A 26,190-nucleotide genomic window follows, 5' to 3' on the forward strand; every position below is an offset into this window, starting at 1 on the left:
AAATAAACCTGTTGGACTTTAACCTGGTGTTGTTAAAACTCTTACTGTGTTCACCCCAGTCCAACACCGGCATCTCCACATCACAGACTCGGAGCCATGGCTAAAGTGACCGGGCTTCACACCGTTCCGCTGGCGTCCACCGGAGGAGGGGGGCAGGCTCAGATGGATCTCTGGTTGGGGGGGCTCTGCCGAGGGGGGCCTGCCTCCGGGGGGGGGGGGGGGGGTGGGTCTGTATTATTAAACTGGCCAAAAGGTAGGTGTCCTGGGTCATGTGACCTTGCTTCTCCACAAAAACTTCAGAAGGGATGTTTATCTAATGTCTGGAATAGGGGTGCTCAGATGGATGTTTATCTAATGTCTGGAATAGGGGTGCTCAGATGGATGTTTATCTAATGTCTGGAATAGGGGGCATTGTTCAAAAGACTGAACGCACATATATCACAGTGTGAAAAGCCAGCATTCTTTTAGATGAAATATTCAGTCACCATAGACTTTTCTTCAACTGCAGTAATGACTGAAGTGGCCAACATAGGACCAGTTGGAAGAGAGCTGACAGCCTCCAGTGTAAAGTGCAGCAAGACATTTCAGAGTCCGGTGAATGGTGAGATTTTGATTTCAGCATCATAGGCAAAAAAGATAATTTATTGACCAAATTCAGTTGTTCCAGATGAGACTCGACGATTTCCAGGCAGTTGGACAGAGATATTGGTACAGGATGGATCAGTGGGAACACTGACTGGCAGACTAGTCCATGGAAATCTTTTGGCACCCATTCATTATCTGTGTTTAACAACACAGATTTATGGCATCATGGAAATATTAAAAGTTACTTCTGATCAGCAAGAATGATACAAACTGCAAATGTAGTTAAATACATGCAGCTGTGTTTATTGCTTCTGAGTGGCTTGCACAGGAACAGGTTATATTTTTAAACTAACAAATAATTGTCATTCTGAGTGAGAAATTTACTCGCAGGTATGATTTTAAGTCAAGGCATCATTTCTACTCCTCAGATCTGCGATCTGACACGGGTGCGCTTTTTCAGATTTTTTTCGAACTGTGCATGCGCAGTTCAGAGCTCCGATCGTCCCGGCAGTGCTAAGCCCCGCCCACAGCGTGGATCGGACTGGAGATGGCTGAAAGCGTATGGGCGTACTGGAAAGAGGATTTCGAGGTTGGATCTCTACTACGCCCAGATTCGGCACTTAGAATCAAAATGGTAAAATCGGGCCCTTCATCTCAAAGTGAAAAAAATGGTGCTGAGGAAATGAGGGCTATGAGGAAAGTTAGATGTTTTCATTGTAAAATAAAACTGGGCCACACAAAATCATCATGCTGGGGTTTAAATGGCAAGCTGGTTGTGTTATAAGTTTTAAGAAATTAATTATTAAATCAAAGACTGGAGAACAAGACAAACTGGTAAGGTTTGTACACAGAGGAGACCAAACAATTGAGGTGAAAATGGTGCACAACTTGTACAGGGGCAGAGCGAACAGCAGGTGGTTTATGTGTTTAAGGATTTTGTATGTGAAGAGGAAGTCGTTTCATGTTTACAGAATGGAATGGGGAAAGATATTAAAATTTTAGGAGATTTTAGCAAGTCAATCTTTAATGTTTTGGGATAAAGGTATTTGTTGATCAGAAGGGATATTGAGGATCAGGTTTTAAATAGCAGTATTCACAGAGAGATTAAAATAAATCCACTGGTGAAAGTTATCTTAAGAAACAGTTTGAAGACAGGGGAAGTGCTTGTAGGAGTTGTAGAAACATCGCTCATTGCAGGGATTCAATCTATTCTAGGGAATTATATTACTGGATCACAGATAATAATGATGCATTCTGTGGTTGGACAGCTGGTAGAAAATCAAGCTACAGAAAAGTTGCAAATGGACCATCCTGGGATGTTTCCTGATTGTAACAAGATCACAGGCACATAAGATGAGATAACAGAAGGAGGAGTTAAGAGCACAGGATGAGAAAAGTGAGATAAAGTTACCCGATATTATCTTTAGCAAGCTGAATGAAGATGAAAGGGAATGAAGGAAAAGAAACATGCATTTGGAGGGCGATTCCAAATTAAAACAAATTTATCAAACTGTTTACTCAGAATTGCAATTGTATTCCTGAATGTCATTATGTGAAGGATCGCATATTAGTATAGATGGAAAATGGGCAGGAAAACATCAAATTGTATTACCTCCTGAGTATAGGAAAGACATTCTAAGAATAGCTCATGACATTCTATTAGGAGGACAGTTGGGAATAAAGTGCAGAAGAGGCCACTCAGCCCATCGAGTCTGCACTGACTCTGACAGAGTATCTTACCCAGGCCTTCTACTACATCTTAACCCATAACCCCACGCATTTACCAGGGCTAATTCCCCCTAAACATACACATCTTGGGATACTAAGTGGCAATTTAACATGGTCAATCCATCAACCTGCACAGCTTTGGACTGTGGGAGGAAACTGGAGCACCTGGAGGAAACCCACACAGACACAAGGAGAACGTGCAAACTCCACACAGTCACCCAAGGCCAGAATTAAACTCTAGTCCTTGGAGTTGAGAGGCAGCAGTTTTAACCATTGTGCCAATGTACCGCTCAAAAATAATCCCCTAAAGTTTCTGGAGGGGTTTTGAAATCGGAACAACAGGTAATTTAGATGGAGTTTGTTACGACAACCAATTAATTTGAAAATTATTCACGCGGCTGGAAGAGAAAACATAATTTCTGATGCACAGGCAGAACTGTAAAAGAGACTATTGGGAACATTGTGCATAAATACTTTGGGATATATTTTATGTTAATGCATGCTTTAAAATCTTTGTAATCATAGATAAGGTAGAATCGATAAGATTCATTCATTCATTCCTGGGACATGGGCGTCGCTGGCTGGGCCAGCATTTATTGCCCATCCCTAGTTGCCTGAAGGCAGTTGAGTCAACCATATTGCTATGGGTCTGGAGTCACATGTAGGCCAGACCAGGTAAAGACGGCAGATTTCCTTCCCTAAAAGACATTAGTGATCCAGATGGGTTTTTCTGACAATCGACAATGGTTTCATGGTCATCATTAGATTCTTAATTCCAGATGTTCTTTATTGAACTCAAATTCCACCATTTGCCCTGGTGGGATTCAAACCCAGGTCCCCAGAACATTAGCTGAGTTTCTGGACTAATAGTCTAGCAATAATAACACTACGCCATCACCTTCCCATAAAACAGTTAAGAAATGAAATTGCCTTTCAAATTATGACATTTCATTTGAAAAGAGAGGAAAAGTGTTAAGAATTGAGGAAAATTAAAATTAAGTTGTGATAAATAAAATAAAAAGGGTGAGTGCAGCAGTCATAAAAGGTGCTTTAATATGTGAATTAGCATATCAGTGGGAAAAATAATGTTTATCCATGATTGGGAAAAAACTATGGTGGATAGAAGAGGAGATCTCAAAGTGGCGAGATAAGGGAATTAGCACTTGTATGTTAAAAGCCAAGTCCACAGGATGGGTAAGATCAAAGGGAAAGAATGATATATCTACAGCACGATAACTGGAGAAAGGCACACAGAAGAAACAACTACCATCATAGCCACGCCCAGCTTCAGAAGCAGGCTCTCCAAAAATTATTGCTAAAAGGCTACTGTTTAAAGTCTAAAACTTGAACAGAGAAGATTATTCCTTTGCTGAAACTAAAGATGGCCTTCCCAAATCGCGACAAATAACCTGTGAGAGGTAACTGTCTGCTGGATTTACCTCATAGTTATATATTATTGGGCCCATCGTGCCCAGCTTTGGTGCAGCTTGTGCTGCAGGCACTTGATACTTGGCGATTACATTGTTAAAGGAATGTAAAAGCAGAGTCTACTGACCTTCAATTTGTGGAAGAAGTGAAGCTTGCCAGGTGCAACCCACCTACATTTTCATAAATCTGACTGTTCTAATTATCTGGTGATGAAGCACTTAATTCAGAGGCTGAATGTCATTCCGTTGAGTTGGCCCTTTAACATTCACGAGATGCAAATGAATGCAAATGTGATTCCCAACATAGGTCAGCAGGAAACTCAACCTGCTTTTAGCTCGCCAGCAAAATTAGGAGAACAAAATTCCAAACTAATTTTCTGCTGGCGAGAAACTGACTTTTTAATTTGCACCAAATTAAGTGCCTCTGCCTGCCACAGTTCCTACAACTGGCAGGAGTGGAAAATACCATACATATTGTTCCTTCTAGATAAAAAATTGGCATGGAATGGTGGGGAATTTGTGGTGCACCTGTTTCACTCTCACTGTGACTCTACTGGTAATATGCTACAAGGGCTGGAAACTGGGCTAAAGTCCTGATAATCTGGGACTTCCTATTTGGGTTTTGTAATCCAAAACCTGCACCTCTTTGTACTATTGTTTTCCAAAGTGTTTTTATTCTTTGTGTCCCTCACTCTCCCTCCTTCTTTGACCTTGGCCTAAAACAAAACATGATTTTCCAGCCCTCCTTTTGTGATACAGTCTGAAAAGGAAGGTTGGACGAGTTGAATTGCTTTCACAAAGATCTTGAAGGTTGGTTGGAGAATAACGAAGATCAGAGTTCCAACTTGCCATGTTAGGGTACCATGAAAATGGAGGGAAAATAACTTGTAGAGATGAAAGCATAACTCACAGCAAGGAAAATGATTAAACTAACATTGGGGAATAAACTTTCACCTCAAACACTGCCAACAATTACAGTTCAGATTCAGCTGCTTTTTTCTGCAATTTACCATGAAGTGGAGTAGCCCATACTTACTGATGCTAAAGAGTAGCAACACTTTCATGCAAAGGAACTCGTCCTGAGAGACCTGAAGCCACTGGAACTCCTGGGATAGTCGCTGCATTTCCAAACACAGATTATACATAGTTGATTTTTGCATCCGTTGCCTATAAATGCATGAAAATCCATGAACAACAGCTGGAGGCACAGACCACAGCATAACAATTTACAATTTCTATGCTTGCTCTGTCCAAAAGTGTATTAATTTTTTTTTGTTGTTTAAAATGTTCAATATCACAGCTAATTCTACATATTCATTATACACCATGCACTGATAAATAGCTTTAAAATGTACAATTTAGACACTTCCGTAGAAATGGTTCAGTAATTTTTACAAAGAGAAGTTTTTAGCCTGGAAGATTGTTAGGTTATCTGCTATGTGGAGTAATCATCAGTATTTTGTTGCTTATGTGCACTCTAACCAGTGCTAAATATAAAGTTCTGCTCCCCTGGGCATTATCTGTCCTTTTACCAGGGAAACCAAATTTCACCCAGAATGTATAAAATAGATGCAATTAACGACAATGAATATACATCATAACAACAAGACACGTTGCTGAATCATTTTATAAAAGAATAGAACTGGTTGAACAATAGTTTTCAATAAATGTTTCCATTTAAGGAGGAAAAAGGACTCAATACGGGAGGCAACTTAACTTAATCATTGCATCTTTTGCTTATTGCTAGGATTTACTGAGCAATACTGCCTCATGGACAGAGTACATACTTAAAGTGAGATAAGATACATCCACTCAGGGTAAACTAACTAAAAGCCTATGTTATCTGAAAGATTGAAAAAGAAGTTAGTAAATGAGGACTGGTCAAAGTTAATCGCTTTGCATAGATTCTCCAAAAGCAGGCCTGAGAAATGTCTGCGAAGATTTTGATAGTTCCTGGACAAAAGGAATGAGGATGGAAATCTGAAATAAACACATAAAACAAAATACAGAACAGGATAATTGGCATAGGAAAATGGGGATTATTGTTTCACGTTTCATAAACCATTTGTTATATGTTCTGCATAAACATTTTGAAAGTAGACCTATTACTATTCTTGTTGGCGATATTGGCACCAGAGTTTAAATATCAATCTTGCACGTGTGCACTTCCTCTAGATATCATTTTGCTGTCATAACTATTTTCATCATGCTATTTTCATGTTGTGTATCTATAATGCTTTTCATGTTGTACTAAAATAAATGATTTGTAGCAACTAATGAATGTGAATTTTGATTGGTAACATAACTCACTCCCATTTTACAGCTACATTTTATAGTTATGATTAAATCATTTTACGCTCGCTTTAAGGCTTCATGAACACCCAAAGGGAAGCTACGCTCATGGGAACAGCATCACATAAAAGTTTGGGCACGATGTCTGTGATCTCCTTCCATCATTGACTGCACAGAAGTACAAGTGCGGTTCCGTTTAAAATGCGAGGTCATGGAATTGGTCCTCACATCACTGTTTTATGAAGTTGTATATTGATGAGATGTCTTTTAACAGGTACAACATCCAATAAGCTAAGCCATATTATATACCATAGTAATATATTAAAAGCCTTGTACATAAAACATACTTCCTGCAAATTTAAAACAAGTCTGTTATCATTTCTCCCATCGTGGTATTTCCATCATTCAAAGATCCTGTGACTCCTTTATTCTGCTCATATATCAGGGCCACCTAAACACTTTTGAAATCTGCAAGCCTTCCTTCCCAGTTCTTTAATTTGCAAAGATTTTCCCAATGCTCTCAGATCCCACAAATGAAGGACACCCATTTGACCGGCACCTGTGTGTATGGGAACATCTAATTTGACAGAATTGGGGTATATGTGGAATATGTGCTTTGGTTTACTGAAATCCTGATTGCTGTCAGCAGTGGGATGGGGGGGGGGGGGGGGGGGGGGGTTAAGATGATGGCTTTTTTACATAGGGAATGTTTGCAATTATATATGTCTAACACTGATTCTTAACATAAAAATTGTGCCTTGAAATCGTTACAGATGGGCTATAATTGTTATAGGTGTGCTATAATGCAAGTTTTTGCATTATAGCACGGGCGGCATGGTAGCACAGTGGTTAGCACTGCTGCTTCACAGCTCCAGGGTCCCAGGTTCGATTCCCGGCTCGGGTCACTGTCTGTGTGGAGTTTGCACATTCTCCTCGCGTCTGCGTGGGTTTCCTCCGGGTGCTCTGGTTTCCTCCCACAGTCCAAAGATGTGCGGGTTAGGTTGATTGGCCAGGTTAAAAAATGCCCCTTAGAGTCCTGGGATGCGTAGATTAGAGGGATTAGCGGGTAAATATGTGGGGGTAGGGCCTGGGTGGGATTGTGGTCGGTGCAGACTCGATGGGCCGAATGGCCTTCTTCTGCACTGTAGGGTTTCTATGATTTCAGTACCTGTAACTTCTAAGCACCCTGGGCGGCATGGTGGCAGTCGTTAGCACTACTGATTTACAGCACTAGGGACCCGGGTTCAATTCTGGCCTCGGGTGACTGTCTGTGTGGAGTTTGCACATTCTTCCTGTGTCTGTGTGGGTTTCCTCCGGGTGCTCTGGTTTCCTCCCACAGTCCAAAGATGTGTGGGTTAGGTTGATTGGCCATGCTAATTTGCCCTTTGGTGTCAGGATATGTGGGATTATGGGGATAGGGCCCAGGTGGGATTGTGGTCGATGCAGATTCGATGGGCCAAATGGCCTCCTTCTGCACTGTAGGATTCTGTTATTCTGGTGCGGATTTGGTGGGGAACCCAAAAGATGTGTTGGGGAACCCCTCACGGAACTTGCCAGGTAAGGGCTTGCACAGCATTACCCAAATGTGCAAACTTCCTCTGGGCAATTGGTAATCATCTGAAAATGCAATTTAAAATACAAATTCCCGATGGCTCTGGCTATGTTACACAAATATTTTCCCAGAAAAAAATAGAAGAATTAAAACCTCTTTTAACTTTTGGGTAACTATTATAAAGACCCAAACTGAGCCCTGCCCCAAACTTTGCCAGTTGACTCCCATTGTCCCCGAGGGAGTTCCCCCCCCAAAAAAGCCCCACTGTATCCCCCCATGGCCGACACCACATGGGAGTACCCCTGACCCGACTTCCTATCCTGACCCAACTGGACTCCTCACTCCGCTTCTCCATCACGGCCTAGAAACTAACAAAAAGAGGCATTCTTTCTCAATCTGATGGAGCTGGACTTTGATGCTGGGCTTCAAGAACAACTGTGCTGCCTGGATATCACCTGATCTGAGTTGGAAGATCAGGGGGCAAATTATCCTGTTCTGCCCACCATGGGAATCGTAGACGACAAGGGGTGGACCATGGAAAGGTCCTCGGGTGGGTCTTCCTGGTTTTGGGGCGAGCGCGGCTGGAAAATGCTAACCAGGTGAGACAGGCACGAAAGAAAATGCATGTAAGTAAGTGGGCACAGAGTGGCAAACTGACTCTGATTGCCACTCTGTGGAAGTTATTGCCCAATATTTTAGTGCATTAATTATCAGGTTCGTTCACTGTACTTGTTTCAATCAAGTTTTCAATGGGTAAAGAAGAAAAAACGTATTTTTCTCAGGAACTGACTAATTGAAGAAATGCAATTAATCTCTAAATGGCAAATTAATTACTCATATCACTTCAGCAATAGGGCAACTGATTAAACATTATTGAATACAATAATCTGTAACTTTAAAATAGCACATTCATAGTATTATTATGAGGTAGGCACTGGGTGATCTATTAGTATCCTCTTTACAGATGATGACATTTCTGCTGTCATATCTTTTACACATTCTAATAGTTTTCTTCCCAATAAATGATAAGCAACATTGAAAATATTGTATCTTTGAGTTAGTTAAGCAAAGACTCATTATCCATTCAATATTAATTTCATCAATATTTGCCAAGCTAAAACCAAGGCAATCAACAAAATTTGTCTTCATGCTTTAAATTCAAGGTTCGTCATCACTGGCTGGCACTCAAGGATCCAGGGTCCTGAATTTCTGCCATGGGTCTTCATAACAGGCCAATTCTTGATCCACAGGTCTTTGGGCATATAGGACAGGATGCCCCACGAGGTAGTGGGATCTGGAGTGCAGGGCTTGCTTTTTTTTCTTGTTTTCTCAATTGCCACTCTGGCTTACCATTAAGACGTTGTGACTCAAAAGCATGATGCACCTCGATGGACTGGTTGTCACCACTTTGAATGATTGGTAGCAGGCCAGTCATTAATGCCAATGCTGCTGTGCTTCCAGAGGAGCTTCAGATTGTAGTTGAAATGTTTTCTTTGTCCTCCCCTGGAACATTGGCCTTCTGAGAGTTGAGCAAACAAGACTTGGTGGGGGAGACATTTTTCGGACATCCAGATACAGTGTCCAGTAAATTGAAGTTGACTGTGCATGAGATTTGCCTGACGCTTATGGAACTGGCTTCAGGAAGGACACCAGCGTTTGTTCATCAGTCCTCCCATTGAATCGGGAGAATGCGTTGCAGGCTTTGCTGATTGAATTTTTCTAGCATTACGTCTTGTTGATATACAATCCAGGTCGCCTTGCAGTATGAGCATGGTAACAACAACTGCTCTGCACACTAGCATTTTTGTTGAATTGTGGACATCTTTATTGTCAAACATTGGATGCTGTATTTTGCAGAAGGTTGAGCTGGTGCAGCTGATCCGATATTGGATCGCCTCCTCAACGATGGTCTTTACAGAGAATTGGTTGAAAAGGCTTTCCTTCATTGGCAGAATATAAAAGGAAGGATATTATGTTGGAATTGTATAAAACATTGGTGGGGTCACAACTGGAGTTTTGTGGGCAGTTCTGGTCACCACATTATAGGAAGGATGTAATTACTCTGGAGACAGTGCAGAGGAGGTTTACAAGGATATTGCCACGGGCTAGAAAAGTGTAGCTATGAGGAGAGATTGGATAGGTTGGAATTATTTTCTTGGATCAAAAAAGGTTGAGGAATGACTTGATTGAGGTGTATAAAATTGAGAGGAAGAGATAGAGTGGACAGGATAAAATTGTTACCCTTAGCAGAGAATTCTAGAACCAGGGGACATTGATGCAAGGTAAGTGGAAAAAGGTGTAGAGGGGACATGAGGAAGAATGTTTTTACACAGAGGGTGTCTAGAATTTGCTTCCCGAGGCGCTGGTGGAGGCTGAGACCCTAAACTCTAAAAAGCACCTTAATTGCTGTAAGCGACAGGGCTATAGGTCGGGTGCAGGAAGGTGGGATTAGAAAGGGCACTGGGTGTTCTCAAGTTGGTATGGACAAGATGGGCTGAATGACCTCCTTCCGTGCTGTAACCTTTCTATGGTTCTATGGTATGGGAAGTGCTTACCATGTTCCAGAGGCTCTCCTTTAATATATATGGAAGTGGAATATTTGCTGACCAGCTGTGGGTTGGTATGTGCATTCATTTTGGCAACATTTAAGCTTTCTGAATGCAGAATTGAAGAGATTGAGATTGGCTTGCAAATCTAGTGCAGAGTTGGATGACACTGCAATCACCTCCAAACTGTAAATTATTGTATATAGTTTTCAGTTTAGTTTTGGCACAGAGGCGATTGACGTTCAAAGTTTTTGATCAATGAAGAAAGTTATCTCCTTTTGCAACAGGATCTTGATCAACTGGGCCAGTGGGCTAACGAATTTCAGATGGAGTTTAATTTATATAAATGCGAGGTGATGCATTTTGGTAGATTGAACAAGGGCAGGATTTACTCAGTTAATGGTAGGGCGTTGGGGAGAGTTACAGAACAAAGAGATCTAGGGGTAAATGTTCATAGCTCCTTGAAAGTGGAGTCACGAGTGGACAGAGTGGTGAAGAAAGCATTCGGCATGCTTGGTTTCATCGGTCAGAGCATTGAATACAGGAGTTGGGACGTCTTGCTGAAGTGTACAGTTCTGGTCACCCTATTATAGAAAGGATATTATTAAAGTAGAAAGAGTGCAGAAAAGATTTACTAGGATGCTACCAGGACTTGATGGTTTGAGTTATAAGGAGAGGCTGGATAGACTGGGACTTTTTTCTCTGGAACATAGAAGGCTGAGGGTGATCTTATAGAGGTTTATAAAATAATGAGGGGCACAGATAAGCTAGATAGTCAATACCTTTTCCCAAAGGTAGGGGAGTCTAAAACTAGAGGGCATAGGTTTAAGGTGAGAGGGGAGGGATACAAAAGTGTCCGGAAGGGCAATTTTTTCACACAGAAGGTGGTGACTGTCTGGAACAAGCTGCCAGAGGTGGTAACAGAGGCGGGTACAATTTTGTCTTTTAAAAAGCATTTGGACAGTTACATAGGTAAGATGGGTATAGAGGGATATGGGCGAAATACAGGCAATTGGGATTAGTTTAGGGGTTTAAAAAAAAGGGCGGCATGGATAAGTTGGACCGAAGGGTCTGTTTCCATGCTGTAAACCTCTATGACTCTAAGCATTCAATACTGGCTTCAGAGGATTGTTGGTTTTTGCTGAGTGAATAGTCACTGTAAGGTAGATTGTAAATAGCATGGGGATGATCGTATGGCCTTGCTTGATCCCCGGCCCTGATTTTGAAGACATCTGTTTCAGATCTCCCGCTCAAGACAGTTGTAATCATATCATTATGAAGCAATTGCAGGATTGGGATATCCAAATCTTTGGAGTACAATCCACAGAGCCTCATGATTTACTGAAAAAAGCTTTGGTCAGTTCACTGGATCCAATGAAGAGTCCTTGGTGCTATTCTTGACATCTTTCTTGCATTTTTCTTGCAGCATAGACCATATTGGAAGTTCCACTGGAAGGTCTAAAGCCACATTACGTCTTAGGGAGAATTTCCTCAGCCACAGCGAGTAGGCAATTCAGGAGAACCTTGTAAGGATGTTGCCTGCTATGGGACAAGGAGGAAATACCTTGACAGTTTTCAATGCATAGTTTATATTTATCTCCCTTGCTGAAGATAGTTGTAATTGTCCCATGGGGGAGGGCAGTTCTTTTTCTCCCATATCCACAGGATTAGTGCATGGAGTCTTGATGTGAGCAAATGTCTACCACTTTGAGGTCTTCAGCTGGAATACCATTGGGCCCACAGTCTGTTTTTTTTATTTGTTTGATTGCTTGATGCAGCTTTCCTACTGATGGTGGTTCACCTGTGGATTCTACAAAACGTACTGGGCAGCTGCCATTGTACATTTACAGTAGAGGATTTTTTGAGAATGTTCGTTCCATCGTTGATGAATGGTTTGACATTCTGAAGAAGAATAGAAACACCACCCTGCGAGTGAAGAGGATTTTGTCCATTTCATTTTGGTCTTTGATGGCCCTGGTGGCCAGCATACTATTGGATCTCTTGGGCTTTCTCTTCCCACCTCACATGTACTTTATCTTTTAGATTTTTCCTTGGATGTTAGACTTAAGTTGATGCAATGTTACCTTCTGGTGACCTTTGGTTCTTCTGCTAAGCAATGAAGGCTGTTTGTTTTTGTTCTAGTTGGCTACATATTTCAGCATTGTTTTCATCGGACCAGTCCTGGTGCAGATGATGCTCAAACCCAATAATCTGGGTACAAGAGCCTAGTAAAGCTGGCTTTATTCAATCCTACACTTTTATTCAATTTGGTGAGATGTGTGAAGATTTTCCAGATTGGTCGTGAGCTGCACATGGAATTACTTTCTTCAGTTGGACTGCTTTGAGGCCAATATATTGACCTTCTTCCTGTTGGGCTTTGTGATACCTTGGTGTGAGGTGGATGTTCATCACCAATCAAGCAAGTGTATGACCTGTCCAGCAGGCATCAGATCCCGACATGGATTGAGCGATAGACATCATTTAGATCTTTGACCCGAACAAAGATATAATCCAGGAGGTGCCAATGCTTTGATCTAGGATGACTCCATGTGGTTTTGTATTTGTCAATATGACAGAAGAGGGTGTTAAGAGGGTCAGCAGGGGGACACCATTTGCTATGGCTTTCCCACCCCATTTATTCCAATGATTCTGCCCCAGACATCAAAATCATGGCCAAAGATGATCTTCTCAAATCGTCAAAAGATGATCTTTTAAACTTTTTTAACGGTAATGAGGATTTCATCAAGGTCAGAATAGAGTGTTTCCTTCTTCATTGGAGTCAAGGGTTGGGCATGAGTGCTAATGATGATGGCACACTGGTTACTGTCGAACTGCAGGTGAAGTGTCATGAGCCTTTGAATTATACTGTGCCTTTGGAACTCTTTTCCTCAAAAGGTAGTGGAAGCAGAGTCTTTGAATATTTTTAAGTAGATAGATTCTTGATAAGCAAGAGTGTGAAAGGTTATTGAAGGTTGGCAGGAACATGGAGCTGAAGTTACAATCAGATCAGCCATGATCTCATTGAATGGCAGAGCAGGCTTGAAGGGCCTCATGTTCTCAATTCGTATGTCTACATATATACATTTGGAGAGTTCTGGCAGTGCATCCAAAATCCTAATGTGCAGATTCTTGACCACTGGAATTCAACATCACAGAAAGTGGAATTCGCTACCACAGAAAGTAGTTGAGGCCAAAACATTGTATGTTTTCAAGGAGTTAGATAAAGATCTTGGGGTGAAAGGGATCAAAAGATATGGGAGAGTGAAGATGTGGGAACAGGCTACTGAGGTGGATGATCAGCTATGATCACAATGAATGGTAGAGCAGGCTCAGGCTCAAAGGAAAAAATGGCCTACTCCTCATCCTATTTTCTATGTTTCAACATCGGCATGACCGTGGCAAGTTGGTGGTCAGATTTTGGTGATGTATGAAGCATGATGACAGGAACTGCCTTCTTTCACTTTTAGAGCCAGTAAGAGACACAGTCTTCCTTTGCCTGTTCTGGCACTGAGGAATTCGTGGATCGCGCTTTGTTTGCCACCTTCCCCTAAACTTGCTTCCATGGGTGGCTCTACCAGGAGCAAAAAGTTCTCAACAGCATCACTCAAGGGATTGCCAGAGCGCACAAGCCTCTTCACCACGTCAAGGTGGTGATCCACAGAGAGTACAAGGATGTGATCACTGAACTGTAGATGTGCAAGTTTATGAAGGATCAGATCAAATCAGGCAAGTATCCAAGACAATCTGACTGTCCAATTACAAAAGTGTACCAGCATTTACCGCACTTTTGTCAGATATATAGCAAATATTGTTTGTTAAACTCTGGTGTCAATATAATTGACACTAAATGACATTCAAAAGTACCCAATTGGTTGTGCATGCAATAGATTATTAGGGTCTAGCCTAATTAAAAGATACAGATTAGGTTGTCATATTACATACAGAATAGTTCAACGGCCAATATTTCCATTCAGTTTTACATCTTACTGAGCTTGTTCAAATATTCCATCTTCATTTATGGAAATATAGAAGTCTACAGCAAAGAAGGAAGCCATTTGGCTCACATTGACATTGCCAACTCTTTGCTAGAGAAATCCTGGTAAAATAAAAAACCTGAATTAGAAACAGGTTTAGTTTGACGGTTATGATTTAGCAGCCTCTGCAGTTACCTGGCTACAAACTGAGCATGTTTGGGAACTAATTCTTACAGACTAACCAATCTTTAGAAAATTGGGATACGAGGTGAAAGTAGCAATATTGATAAAAGACTCATTAAAGGTGATTGCTAAGTGTAAACAATATAGGTAGAGTTAAGAAACAGCAAGGATGCAAGACTCTGGCAGGTGTCTACAGATCTCCTAATGGTCTTGTATGCTTAAATACAGAGAGCAGGAAACATGTACCAAAAATACAGTTATAATGGGAAATTCTTGTTTTCACATAGACTGGGAGAAGCAGAGCATCACAAGGAACAAAGGTAATGAAGATCTAGAATGTACTTGGGACAGCTTTTTTAGAAAAATGTATGCTCCAGCCAACAAGAAGTAAACATTTCATACAGGACATAGTGATTAGTAAACTGGGTGAAACAGATAATAGATAAATCTATTCACAGTAGGAAATATTTGAAATTGTAATTGATGAATACAAAACCCACAGGCCATCAATTGAGGGGTCATTACTGGAATCTATGTCAGACACAGAGTGACTGAGGATTTTAGCAAGTAGTAACTAACCAAAGAATGTCAGCATGCACTGTTAAAGATAGGCCATATCTGACTAATCCAACTTATTTGTTGATGTCACTAACACAGTAAATATCCTGAAAATATAAAGGTTCGTTTTCTGTAGTTAAATAACCTATGAAGTAAAAGGACAGTATTAAGCTTAAAGAATTGGTGCACATAAAAGAAAGGTCACAGGTGGATAGGGTCGTAAAGAGTGCCTTTGGTACATTGGCCTTTATAAATCGGAGTATCGAGTATAAAAGTTGGAGTGTTATGGTAAGGTTATATAAGGCATTGGTGAGGCCGAATTTAGAGTATTGTGTACAGTTTTGGTCACCTAGTTACAGGAAGGATGTAAATAAGGTTGAAAGAGTGCAGAGAAGGTTCACAAGGATGTTGCCGGGACTTGAGAAGCTGAGTTACAGAGAGAGATTGAATAAGTTGGGACTTTATTCCCTGGGGCGTAGATGAATGAGGCGAGATTTGATAGAGGTGTATAAGATTTTGATGGGTATAGATAGAGTGAATGCAAGCAGGCTTTTTCCACTGAGGCTAGGGGAGAAAAAAAACCAGAGGGCATGGGTTAAGGGTGAAAGGAGAAAAGTTTAAAGGGAATATTTGGGGGGGGCTTCTTCATGCAGAGAGTGGTGGGAGTGTGGAATGAGCTGCTGGATAAAGTGGTAAATGCGGGGTCACTTTTCACATTTAAGAAAAACTTGGATGGGTTCATGGATGAGAGGGGTGTGGAGGGATATGGTCCAAGTGCAGGTCAGTGGGACTAGGCAAAAAATGGTTCGGCACAGACAAGAAGGGCCAAAAGGCCTGTTTCTGAGCTGTAATTTTCTATGGTTTTAAAGGAAAAGTTAAAATCCAGTGAACTGGGAAAGTTAACAAAAAGCAGCCCAGGTATACAAAAAACTATTCAGATACAAAAAGTGAATATGAAAAGTCTGCAAGGGCTATCAAAGTAAAATCACAGCAAAAATTTTAATGAATATTTTAAAATGTGATAAAGGAGAACATGGGCTCATTAAAAGCAGATGCAGGCGAGACTATAATGGATAATAAGGAAATTAGAGTTAAGTATTTTGCATTTGTTTTCACAGGAAACAAAAAGGAAGAGGACCAGTCACACAAGGGACCTTGAAGAATAAGTCAAGGAAAGGAATTAAGTGGATTTAAAACAAGTCAAAAAAAAAAGTGATAATAAGAAAATAATGGGACTTAAGATGAACAGATTTTCAGGAACTGGTGGTTCTTTCCCCAGGGTAATAAATTGCAGATATATTACTCATAAATTTCCAAAGCTGTTGAGGTTTAGGATTGTTCTTTTGGATTGGAAAATAACAAATGTCACTCCAATATTTAGGAAAACGGGGAGGGAAAAAGATGAGACATACCTGTTACCACAAAAATAAATTAATAGTGAAATGAAAGATTCCAGATTTGTGATGTGGATTGGTCATTGATTGAGAGTAAGGAAACAGAGATTAGGGAGGAACAGTTAATCCTCTGATTGGCAGGTTATGTGAAAAATTGTATTCCCCAGGGCTCTATAATGGGGTCTCAGTTTTTTACCATGTAAACAAATTACTTGGACAAAGGAATACCAAGTTGCTTATCCATGCTTGCAGATGATGTCAAATTGGGAGGCACATTAAGTTGTGTGGATGGGAGCAGGAAGTTACAAATGGGCACAGCCAGACTAAGTAAGTGGGAAAAACAATGGCAGATGAAGTTCAATATTGAAGGAGAGGTCATCCATTTTTGAATCTGGAGAAGACAAATCAAAATACTTTCTTAGTGATTAGAGAGCTATGGTGGAGAAAAGAGATTTAGGTGTCCACGTACACAAAGCTCATGTGCAGGTATAAAGAGTATTAAAAATGTTAATTGATTACTGCATTTATTGTTAAGTGGGGTTTCAATTCAAATGTTAGAAAAATGATACTTCAGTTGTGTAGAACCATGCACAGATGCCATATGGACTTCTGCATTCAATATTGGCCACTGAATCTCAGGAAAGATATTCGAGAAGGTAGAAGTTAGATGATTAGTATGATACTAAGTTGCATGAACCTGGTTTGTGTTCCCTTGAATTGAAAAAGTTGAGGAGAGTCTAAATTAAGTCCTCAAATGATAAAAGAGTTTCATCAGATAGATAAGGACAAATTATTTCCTCTGGTAAAGCAATCCTGAACAAAACGGCATAGTCTTAAAGTTAGAGCCAGGCCTTTATGGAGTGAAATCAGTAAACACCACTTTAGAGGAAATCTAGAACTTACTCCACTAAAAGCTTGCTAATGTTGGATCAATTGAAATAGTCAAAACTGAGACTGATAAGAACTTTATTGAATGAGGTTGACAAGGGATATGGGATAACATGAGAGAGTGGAGTTGAGTTATGCAGATCAACTGTTCGAACTGAATTGTAGAACGAACTGAAGAGGCTGAAAGATTCCTATGGGCTGAATTGTACAGAATGTTAGATTTCCCCCTCCGTGGTCGGGAGCACCAGCTGTCCTGCAGGAATTAATTAAGAAATTGTGCAACAAGGTAATTAATTTCACAGCAGTTAATTAATAACCAAGATAAGAAACAGGAAGGTGAGGAATGGCTGACACGCACCCAACCCCGCCTTCCCCAACGCCCTGGAAACAAAGTTGGCATGGAGCCAACATGCTGCACACCACCCTACAGCCACAAAGTGCTGTGGAGAGGACTGAAGGCTGTCAGTCACGGCAACACCAGGAAGGCATCAGTGGCCACTGCTGGAAGAGGCAGGAGGAAAATACGGTCAAGACTCATGGATCCCTAGTGCAGGTCTTGGGTCGGAAGGGTTTGGGTAGGTTAGGAAAAGGGACAGAGTGGGCAAGGGAAGGGGACTGCCCCATGATTGGCAAATGCAACCCCTGAAGAACGACTCCCTCTATTCTTTCCTGCCCTTTAAAAACCATTAAGGTTAAAAAATTGTGTTTCTTTCTCCCACCTGCTGCCCATGCAAAACATTTTATGGCGCGGGCTCTATATTATCAAGATCAACTGGCTTGTTCACAACTCTAATTGACTCTTGATTACTCACTTAAATATCACAGGTGGGCTGCCAACTTTGGCATCCGCCTGCTCCCCCGCCCCTTTTATGGGGATGAACTCCAGGAAAAGTGATGGAATGGGCGTTCAGGCTATTTTACGTACTCCCATGAGACACATAAAATTCAGTCTATTAAGTTTGCATGGGGCCACATGTTATGCATGATTCATATGGAGTGAAACAATCAGGACATAAGAAACAAGGGCACAACTAGGCCATACAACTGCTCAAAACTGCTCTGCCATTCAATAAAATCACGGTTGATCTTTAATCTCAACTTCATTTTCCTGCCTTACTCAGATATCCCTTGATTCTCTTAAGAGTCGAAAAACAGACTGATCTTAGCCTTTTAACATATCCAATGACTGAACATGCACAGCTGTCTGGGCTACAGAATTCCAAAGATTCATAGTCTTTCAGTAAAGAAATATTCCTGATCCCTGTCCTAAATAACTGACCTCTTATTCTGAGTCTATGCCCACTTGCTCTGAATTCTACAGCCTGGGAAAAGTCTCAATACCTGCTCTGTCCAGCCCTCTCAAAGAGATCACCTCTCAATCTTCTAACTCTAGAGAGTATAGACCCATTCTATTCAATCTCTTCTTACAGGATCATTTCTCATCCCGAGAATCAACCTAGTGAATCTTTGTTGCAGCCCCAAGGCATATACACTCTTTTTTAGGTACATAGACCAAAACTAACAGCTGGACAGATCCAGTGGAAACTGTCATTAAAAGTATCTATGTGTGCATCAGTGTCTCATTTCAACCCTCTAACCTTTAAGAATAGAAGAGTTTGCATTAAGTAATTTTCCAAATTGTATTTGTGCACAGTTGTTATGTATGTCCAGGAAGTAGCCTTTATTGTGCAGTATTCTTAGGCACATTATCTGAAGGTGGAGAAACACTGGAAGGATAGCTCTTACACAAATCTGAATATCCTCGACATTTATGGCTGTTCTACCCATTGGGAAGCCCCTCATCCTGGACACCACCATCTATGTGCTTCCATTGTTAAAAAATATGCTTGAAACAACTGAAAAGTGTGGGCAAAGGGTGCATGTGCAAAAGTATCAATAGTATAGCTACTGCTTCCACTTAAGTTTGTGACAAAGGTGAAGGGCTCAGAAGAATTATGCGCAGAAAAGAGAAACACTCCTTGCCCCTGATACTAGCAAACTATTTTCTCATTTGCAGGCAGTCTGAGGGATTTGGATGATCTCCCTTCTTGCAGCTTGCACCTCTGCTTTTACTGGAGGTTCCAGATAGTACTTTGGCGCACTTGCTATAGCAGGACTCCAACTTCTTTGTATCAAAGGCAGGAGTGCTACCAATATTTCTCCACTGTAATGCTGTCAGTAAGTGGTCTCATTTTATGGCACCACAACTTACCCTTTTATGGCAAGTTGTATTGCTTTAATAGTTTGTGTGTTGCTACATTTTGTGCACCTCCAGCCAAGGTGAGGTGTATGAATGACTGAAATAAGATAGATAAGCACCAGAGCCATCCTGTATTACAGTTGCAGAAAAAGTGAATGCTGTCTCATCCATGCATTAAGCTTTGGTGCAGGCAAAATAGTTTTAATTAATTTAACTTCATATATTCTGGTCATATGAAGATTACATGAGGAACTGTCAGGACCAATTTGTTCCCGATATTAGCAGAAATTCGGGGTCAGCAGTTGTGTTACTGGAAATGAATTATGGCGGGATTCCCAAGTGCCTGACTACTTCAATCATGATTTAATCATAAATCCCAAGGATAGTCTTTTGCATAATAGGGCACCAAGATGTTACTTTGTCTTAGTGAAAGGTTGTGTTGGGTGCATGAAGAGAAGAAACATCACCATCTCAATTTGGCCAAATATTACTAATGGAAAGACGTTTGTTCTTAACTTGGTCTTGCTACTTAACAGGAACTTTTCTCAGAGATTGAATACCGTTGGGATACAGCATCATGGGCCCCACATATGGCAGCTGTGCATTGAGGTGTACCATGTAGAGTTTGAAACTAGAACTGACAGAGATATGCATAAATATTTCTGGAACCGTTTACATACATCTTAGTTGGAGATGAACAATGTTTTAAAAGTAAATGGTCTTGAAGTTTCATCCTGGGTCAAACTGAACATTTTCACAACCAGGTTGTGTCTGAGTGAGTGGTCAGGAATGGGAGTGCAGTTAGGTTCTTTTGGCAGAAGCTGAAAATGATGCCTTTAGTCTTCCTTCAAGGCAACAGACAGAAGTCTTTCTACTTCAACCTGGCTGCTCTTTGATCTCTTCCAGCATGTCAATTTCAAAGGTTTTCAAGGTAACAGAGAGAAGACTAGCCACATGGCCCCCATCCTGGGGAAGACACTTGACTTGAACCCGTCCAGCCCAGCCCAAGGCCCCGCAAAAATATTTCCCTTGAAGGACCCCCCTTCTTCACCCGACAGTGGCTATTTTGCGTATGGGCACTCTGGAGGTGAGTGTGCAGATGGTACTCCACTACTTGCTCCCTTTGCAGTCCATAGCACCTGGTCCCTGCTTTTAAGGGCCAGTAATGTTTTGTGACCGGGTGAGGGGGAGTCTGGAACAGACCAGGAGGCAGTTGCATTCTACTTTAATCTCACTAATGAGATTAAAATGAATGCATATAAACTCTAATCAGGTTCTCACCCAATCTGGATGAGATCCTGATCATGCCAGCTGGAGCAGACCAGGGGCATCACAATCTGATTGATGCCCAATGCAAATCCTGTTCCGGGCCTCTTGTGAATTCACCGGCCCAGTGAGATTTGCGCCTGGGGCTAACAGGTTTGGTGAATTGCGCCCCCCCCATAGAGTAGTAAAGGTGATTACGATGGATGAAACGGCCTTAGACACCTGTAATCTTAGTCATTTGCTTCGAAAGGTTAGTCATGGCACAAATCAATTCCAGCCTCCCTGGATCCACTACAGTTCACTTACTGCCACAATAGGTCCACAGCAGACACCATCTCCCCGGTCCTACACTCAACCTTGGATCACCTAGATAACAAAGACACCAATGTCAGACTCCTATTTATTGACTACAGCTCAGCCTTCAACACCATCATTCCTATGAAACTCGTCTCCAAACTCCGTGGCCTGGGGCTCAGCTCCTCCCACTGCGACTGGATCTCAGCCTTCCAAACCCACAGACCGCAATCGATTGGGATTGGCAACCACCTCTACGGTCATCCTCAATACCAGTGCCCCACAAGGCTGTCTTCAGCCCCTTACTATCCTCCTTATACACCTATGACTATGTGGCCAAATTCCCCTCCAACTCGATTTTCAAGTTTGCTGATGACACCACCATTGTGGGTCGGATCTCAATGGCGAGACAGAGTACAGGAAAGAGATGGAGAATCTGGTGAACTGGTGCGATGACAATAATCTCTCCCTCAACGTCAACAAAACAAAGGAGATAGTCATCGATTTCAGGAAGCATAGTGGAGGACATGCCCCTGTCCACATCATTGGGGACGAAGTAGAAATGGTCAGGAGCTTCAGGGTTTTAGGTATCCAGATCATCAACAATCTGTCCTAGTCCCCCCATGTCAACATTATATTTAAGAAAGTCCAACAATGCCTCTACTTTCTCAGGAGGCTAAGGAAATTTGGCGTGTCCGCTACGATTCTCACCAACCTTTACAGATGCACCATAGAAAATATTCTTTCTGGTTGTATCACAGCTTGGTATGGCTCCTGCTCTGTCCAAGACCGCAATGAACTGAAAAGTGTCATGTACGAAACCCAGTCCATCACTCAAACCAACCTCCCATTCATTGACACTGTCTACACTTCCCGCTGCCTTGGAAAAGCAGCCAGAGTAATCAAGGATCCCACGCACCCTGGACATACTCTCTTCCACCTTCTTCTGTCGGGAAAAAGATACAAAAGTCTGAGGACACGTACCAGCTGACTCAAGAATAGCTTCTTCCCTGCTGCTGTCAGACTTTTGAATGGACCTACTTCACATTAAGTTGAGCTTTCTCTACACCCTAGCTATGACTGTAACACGACATTCTGCACTCTCTCCTTTCCTTTTCTATGTACATTATGCTTTGTCTGTACAGCACTCAAGAAACAATACTTTTCACTGTATACCAATACATGTGACAATAATAAATCAAATCAAAGTAAATATCCTGTTATTTTCAATGTGGTGGTATAGACTTACTCCAAGTGATAATATAATGGATGTTATTTATATTGCAAAATATTTAATTCTACAAAGACAAGTATTTAAGAGCATCAATATTATTGAATTAATTTTCCAATCCTCCTCAAGATGGGGTAACACCAGGGGACTTGAGAACTTCAAATATTACACCCTTTTCAAGAAATAAGTGTAAAGGTAAACCCAACAACATTCAGAGCCAGTTTAACTTCTATGGTTGGCAAGTTTTTAGAGATAATATACCAGAGAAATTAGCTGGAATGTTGTGCTCTTGCAAGTGGTGAGCTTGGAAGTGGGAAAGTCATTTTCTCAGGTAGGATGGTGGCGTACTGGGAGCCCGCAGCCTTCCCCACCTCTGCCAGAATTAAATTTTGGGTGAGAATGTCCATGGTTGACCTTCCAGAGGCCAACTGAGGCCCTTAAATGGCACATTAAAAAGGGCCCATTCTGCTGTTATTAACCCATCTGCAGGTGGACCTGTTGCCATGTGATGTGCACAACAGGTAAAACTGTGCAATCAAGTGAGTCCCTTGATCAAAAGCGCTCGGTGCCTGACAGAGGGACTGAACATTGGGAAGGGGGAGCCTGCTAAGAGTCTACCCCCTTGTCCTTTCTGCCACACCAATGCACCTCTCTTCCTGTGACCTCATAATTAAGGGCGGCACGGTGGTTAGCACTGCTGCCTCACAGCGCCAGAGACGCGAATTAGATTCCTGGCTTGGGTCACTGTCTGCACATTCTCCCCGTGTCTGCGTGGGTTTCCTCTGGGTGCTCCGGTTTCCACTCTCAGTCTGAAAGACGTGCTGGTTAGGTGTATTGGCCATGCTAAATTTTCCCTCAGTGTACCCGAACAGGTGCCGGAGTATGGCGACTAGGGGATTTTCACAGTAACTTCATTGCAGTGTTAATGCAAGCCTATTTGTGACACTAATAAACTTTAACTTTAAGTTACTAGGACAAATGTGGATTAATTAGGGAAAGGCTGCGTGGATTTGTTAAAGCAAATTGTGCTCAACAAACTTTTTGATAAGTGAACAGAGATGGTTGCTGATGTCATGTTGTTGATGTACTGTATATGCTCTTCCAAAAGGCATTTAATGACGTGCCATATAAAAGACTTGCCAGCAAAGTTGAAACCCATGGAAAAAAATGGGCAGTAACAAGAAATAGGAATTACTGGTGAATGGTTGCGTCTTGGACTGAAGGAACACATACAGTGTGGCTTCTCAGGGACTGGTACCAGGACTGAGGGTATGTTGTTAGCTCTGTCTTGTCAATGCCCGTTCCCCTCCTCGCTCCTCAACTCATAGCCCATAACCCAATAAAAGCTCCACCACATCCCCCAATAGGAATATCAAGCTCAAAAAATTAACCCTTTTAATAAAGCCACCACCTCAGCACTAAATTACCTGTATTCAACGCTCTTTGCGCTGACACCAGACTCCCAAAACAACTGCTCTATGCAGAATTTGGTCGCAGCAGGAGACTCCCAGGAGGATAGAGAAAAACACATTAGGGAGCATCCCCGAAGAGGTCAAATACCCCACCAATTTATGAGAGTCCTTAGCTTCTGAGTGGACAAAATAGAGAAGGTTCATTCAGCAAGGGATTGAAGATGTCCAGAGACTTCGTCGGGAACATGCAGAGGTGAAGTCAATGTGTCATGAGTATGTATAAACCTTCAAACAACTCATCTTCCTAATGCTTCAAGTACCATTACCCTGCATGTGGCAGAATTTGTAAGTAGGACTTATCAGCCATCTCAGAACCCATCAAGCCAAAGTGGAAGCAAGTCATCCTCGATCCCAAGGTAATGCTTAAGGTACTAGAACTACTACTTTCCTGGATTATATATTAGTGACCTAGGGCGGAATTCTCATAATTTGAGACTAAATATGGCGGGTGGGGGTGGGAGGGTAACATGGAGTGCTTTCTGCTACCGTGATCAGTGGGAAAGCATGCCAAATCTTCCAGCTCCGACCTCATTAATTATACATCTAGGTGTTTCATGCCATATTCAGTGGAGGGGATGTTGTGTAAGTCTGCCTTCATGTCTGGGTGCCATATTGAAAAGGCACCCAACATTACTGACCCACTATTAAAGAACATGGAACTCCTGAGATAGAAGATGGATCTCCACAAACATTGAGGCTGGATGATGGACCCCCTCCAGGATAACTGAATTGGAAGGTCCACCTGCAGATGCACTCCTGATTCACTACTATAGGGCTCGAGGGTCCACGGTTACGGTCAGCCCCCATCCTAAACTCCAGTGGCAGTCCCAGGTATTGTTCAGATAAGTCCCAACGTCAGCGCATCTCTTGTACAAATGTGCTTCACGCCAGCATATTTTCCAGCCAGCATCATGGAAAATCTGTCATGGGGACTCAGTCCTTCATTTCCATCCGTTAAGAGGATGCAAATGAGGTTCATGGCGCCCACTGGCAGGCACCAGTGAAAGATCCCACTGTAAATTTACACCACTGTGAAATTGATTTCTGGCCCTTCCACCATATTCTTCCGCCATGTCCACCAGCAGGAGCTTGGGAGAATTTTGCTCCTAGACTTGAACATGTAGCGCATGATTTGAAAATTTCCAGATGACACAATGCTTGGAAGTTTTGTGAACTTTGAGGATAGTGATAGACTTCAAGAGGACATGGAGATCCTGGTGGAATGGGCAAGCATGCAATAAATGAAAGTCATGATGAAATTGAAATGGTTCAGTTTAGTAGGAAAAATTAGGGCAGGTAATATTAAGTAAATAATTAAATTCTAAGGGAGTCAGGGACAGAAAGACCTGGGATATATGTGCATAACATGATGAACGTGGCAGGGCAAGTTGAGAAAGTGGTTAAAATGGTAGACTGACTGCATTAGGAATTTAGAAGTTGAGAAAAAGGAGTACAAAAGCAAAGGAGTTACGATGAACATTTGGAAAACTGTGGTTTGGCCTAAATTGGGTATTGTGTCCAATCCTGGGCTCTGCATTTTAGGAAGGATGTGAAGGCTTTAGAGAGGGTGTTGTAATGATTTGCAAGAATTATTTCAGGGATGAAGACTTCAGGTGTGTGGATAGATTGGAAAAGCTGGGGTTATTCTCCTTAGGGAAGAGAGATTGAAGAGGACATTTGATAGAAAAGTGTTCTAAATCACTATTCTGCCTGTTCCACCTGACAAAATAAAAAGAGAAACTAGCTGGAATGTTGTGCTCTTGCAAATGACGAGCTTGGAAGTGGGACGGTCATTTTCTCAGGCAGGATGGTGGCGTACTGGGAGCCCGCAGCCTTCCCCACCTCTGCCAGAATTAAATTTTGGGTGAGAATGTCCATGGTTGACCTTCCACAGGCCAACTGAGGCCCTTAAATGGCACATTAAAAGGGGCCCATTCTGAAGTTATTAACCCATCTGCAGGTAGATCTGTTGCCATGTGATGTGCACAACAGGTAAAACTGTGCAACCAAGTGAGTCCCTTGATCAAAAGCACTCGGTGCCTGACAGAGGGACTGAACATTGGGAAGGGGGAGCCTGCTAAGAGTCACCCCCTTGTCCTTTCTGCCACACCAATGCACCCCTCTTCCTGTGACCTCATAAAATTGTACCCTCCCCCCTTACACACACACACTTTACTTACCTATGGCCTGGGTCACTATGCAAGCTACCTGATTAGTGTATGTTTTGATGGGCCTTGCTGAAAAAGGGGGGTCTCTTGCTGGCTCTCCAGCTGGCAGGGAAGACCCTAATTCCTTAACAAGATACCGCCCATTATTCCTATTGGTGGAAAGGTCAAGAACAAGAGGATATTGATTTAAGGTGTTTGGCAAAATAACTAACAGTGACATGAGGAAAAACCTTTATGCAGCGGGAGATCATGGTCTGGAATACCTGAGAGCATAATATTGTCAGATACAATCAAGACTTTCAAAGGGAATCGGATAAGCAGCTGATTGCAGGGCTATGAGAAAAAGTTGAGCTGCTCTTACAGGGAGCCAGGAGGAACACATCAGGCCAAATGGCCTCTGTTTGTACTGTAACTATTCTATGATCCCAGTGT

General features: G+C 42.0%; 1 protein-coding gene across 2 annotated transcripts in view; it reads right to left on the reverse strand.

The window, feature by feature from the left end:
- Positions 1-26,190, reverse strand: part of ar (androgen receptor) — a 243,486-nt gene that overhangs the window by 11,930 nt on the left and 205,366 nt on the right. For both annotated transcript variants that reach the window (XM_078211849.1, XM_078211850.1), the window contains one exon: positions 4,777-4,907. In XM_078211849.1, the coding sequence (XP_078067975.1) occupies positions 4,777-4,907 (131 nt within the window). The remainder of the gene's footprint in view (positions 1-4,776; positions 4,908-26,190) is intronic.

Source organism: Mustelus asterias, chromosome 4 (assembly GCF_964213995.1).
Source record: "Mustelus asterias chromosome 4, sMusAst1.hap1.1, whole genome shotgun sequence".
Classification (NCBI taxonomy): domain Eukaryota; kingdom Metazoa; phylum Chordata; class Chondrichthyes; order Carcharhiniformes; family Triakidae; genus Mustelus; species Mustelus asterias.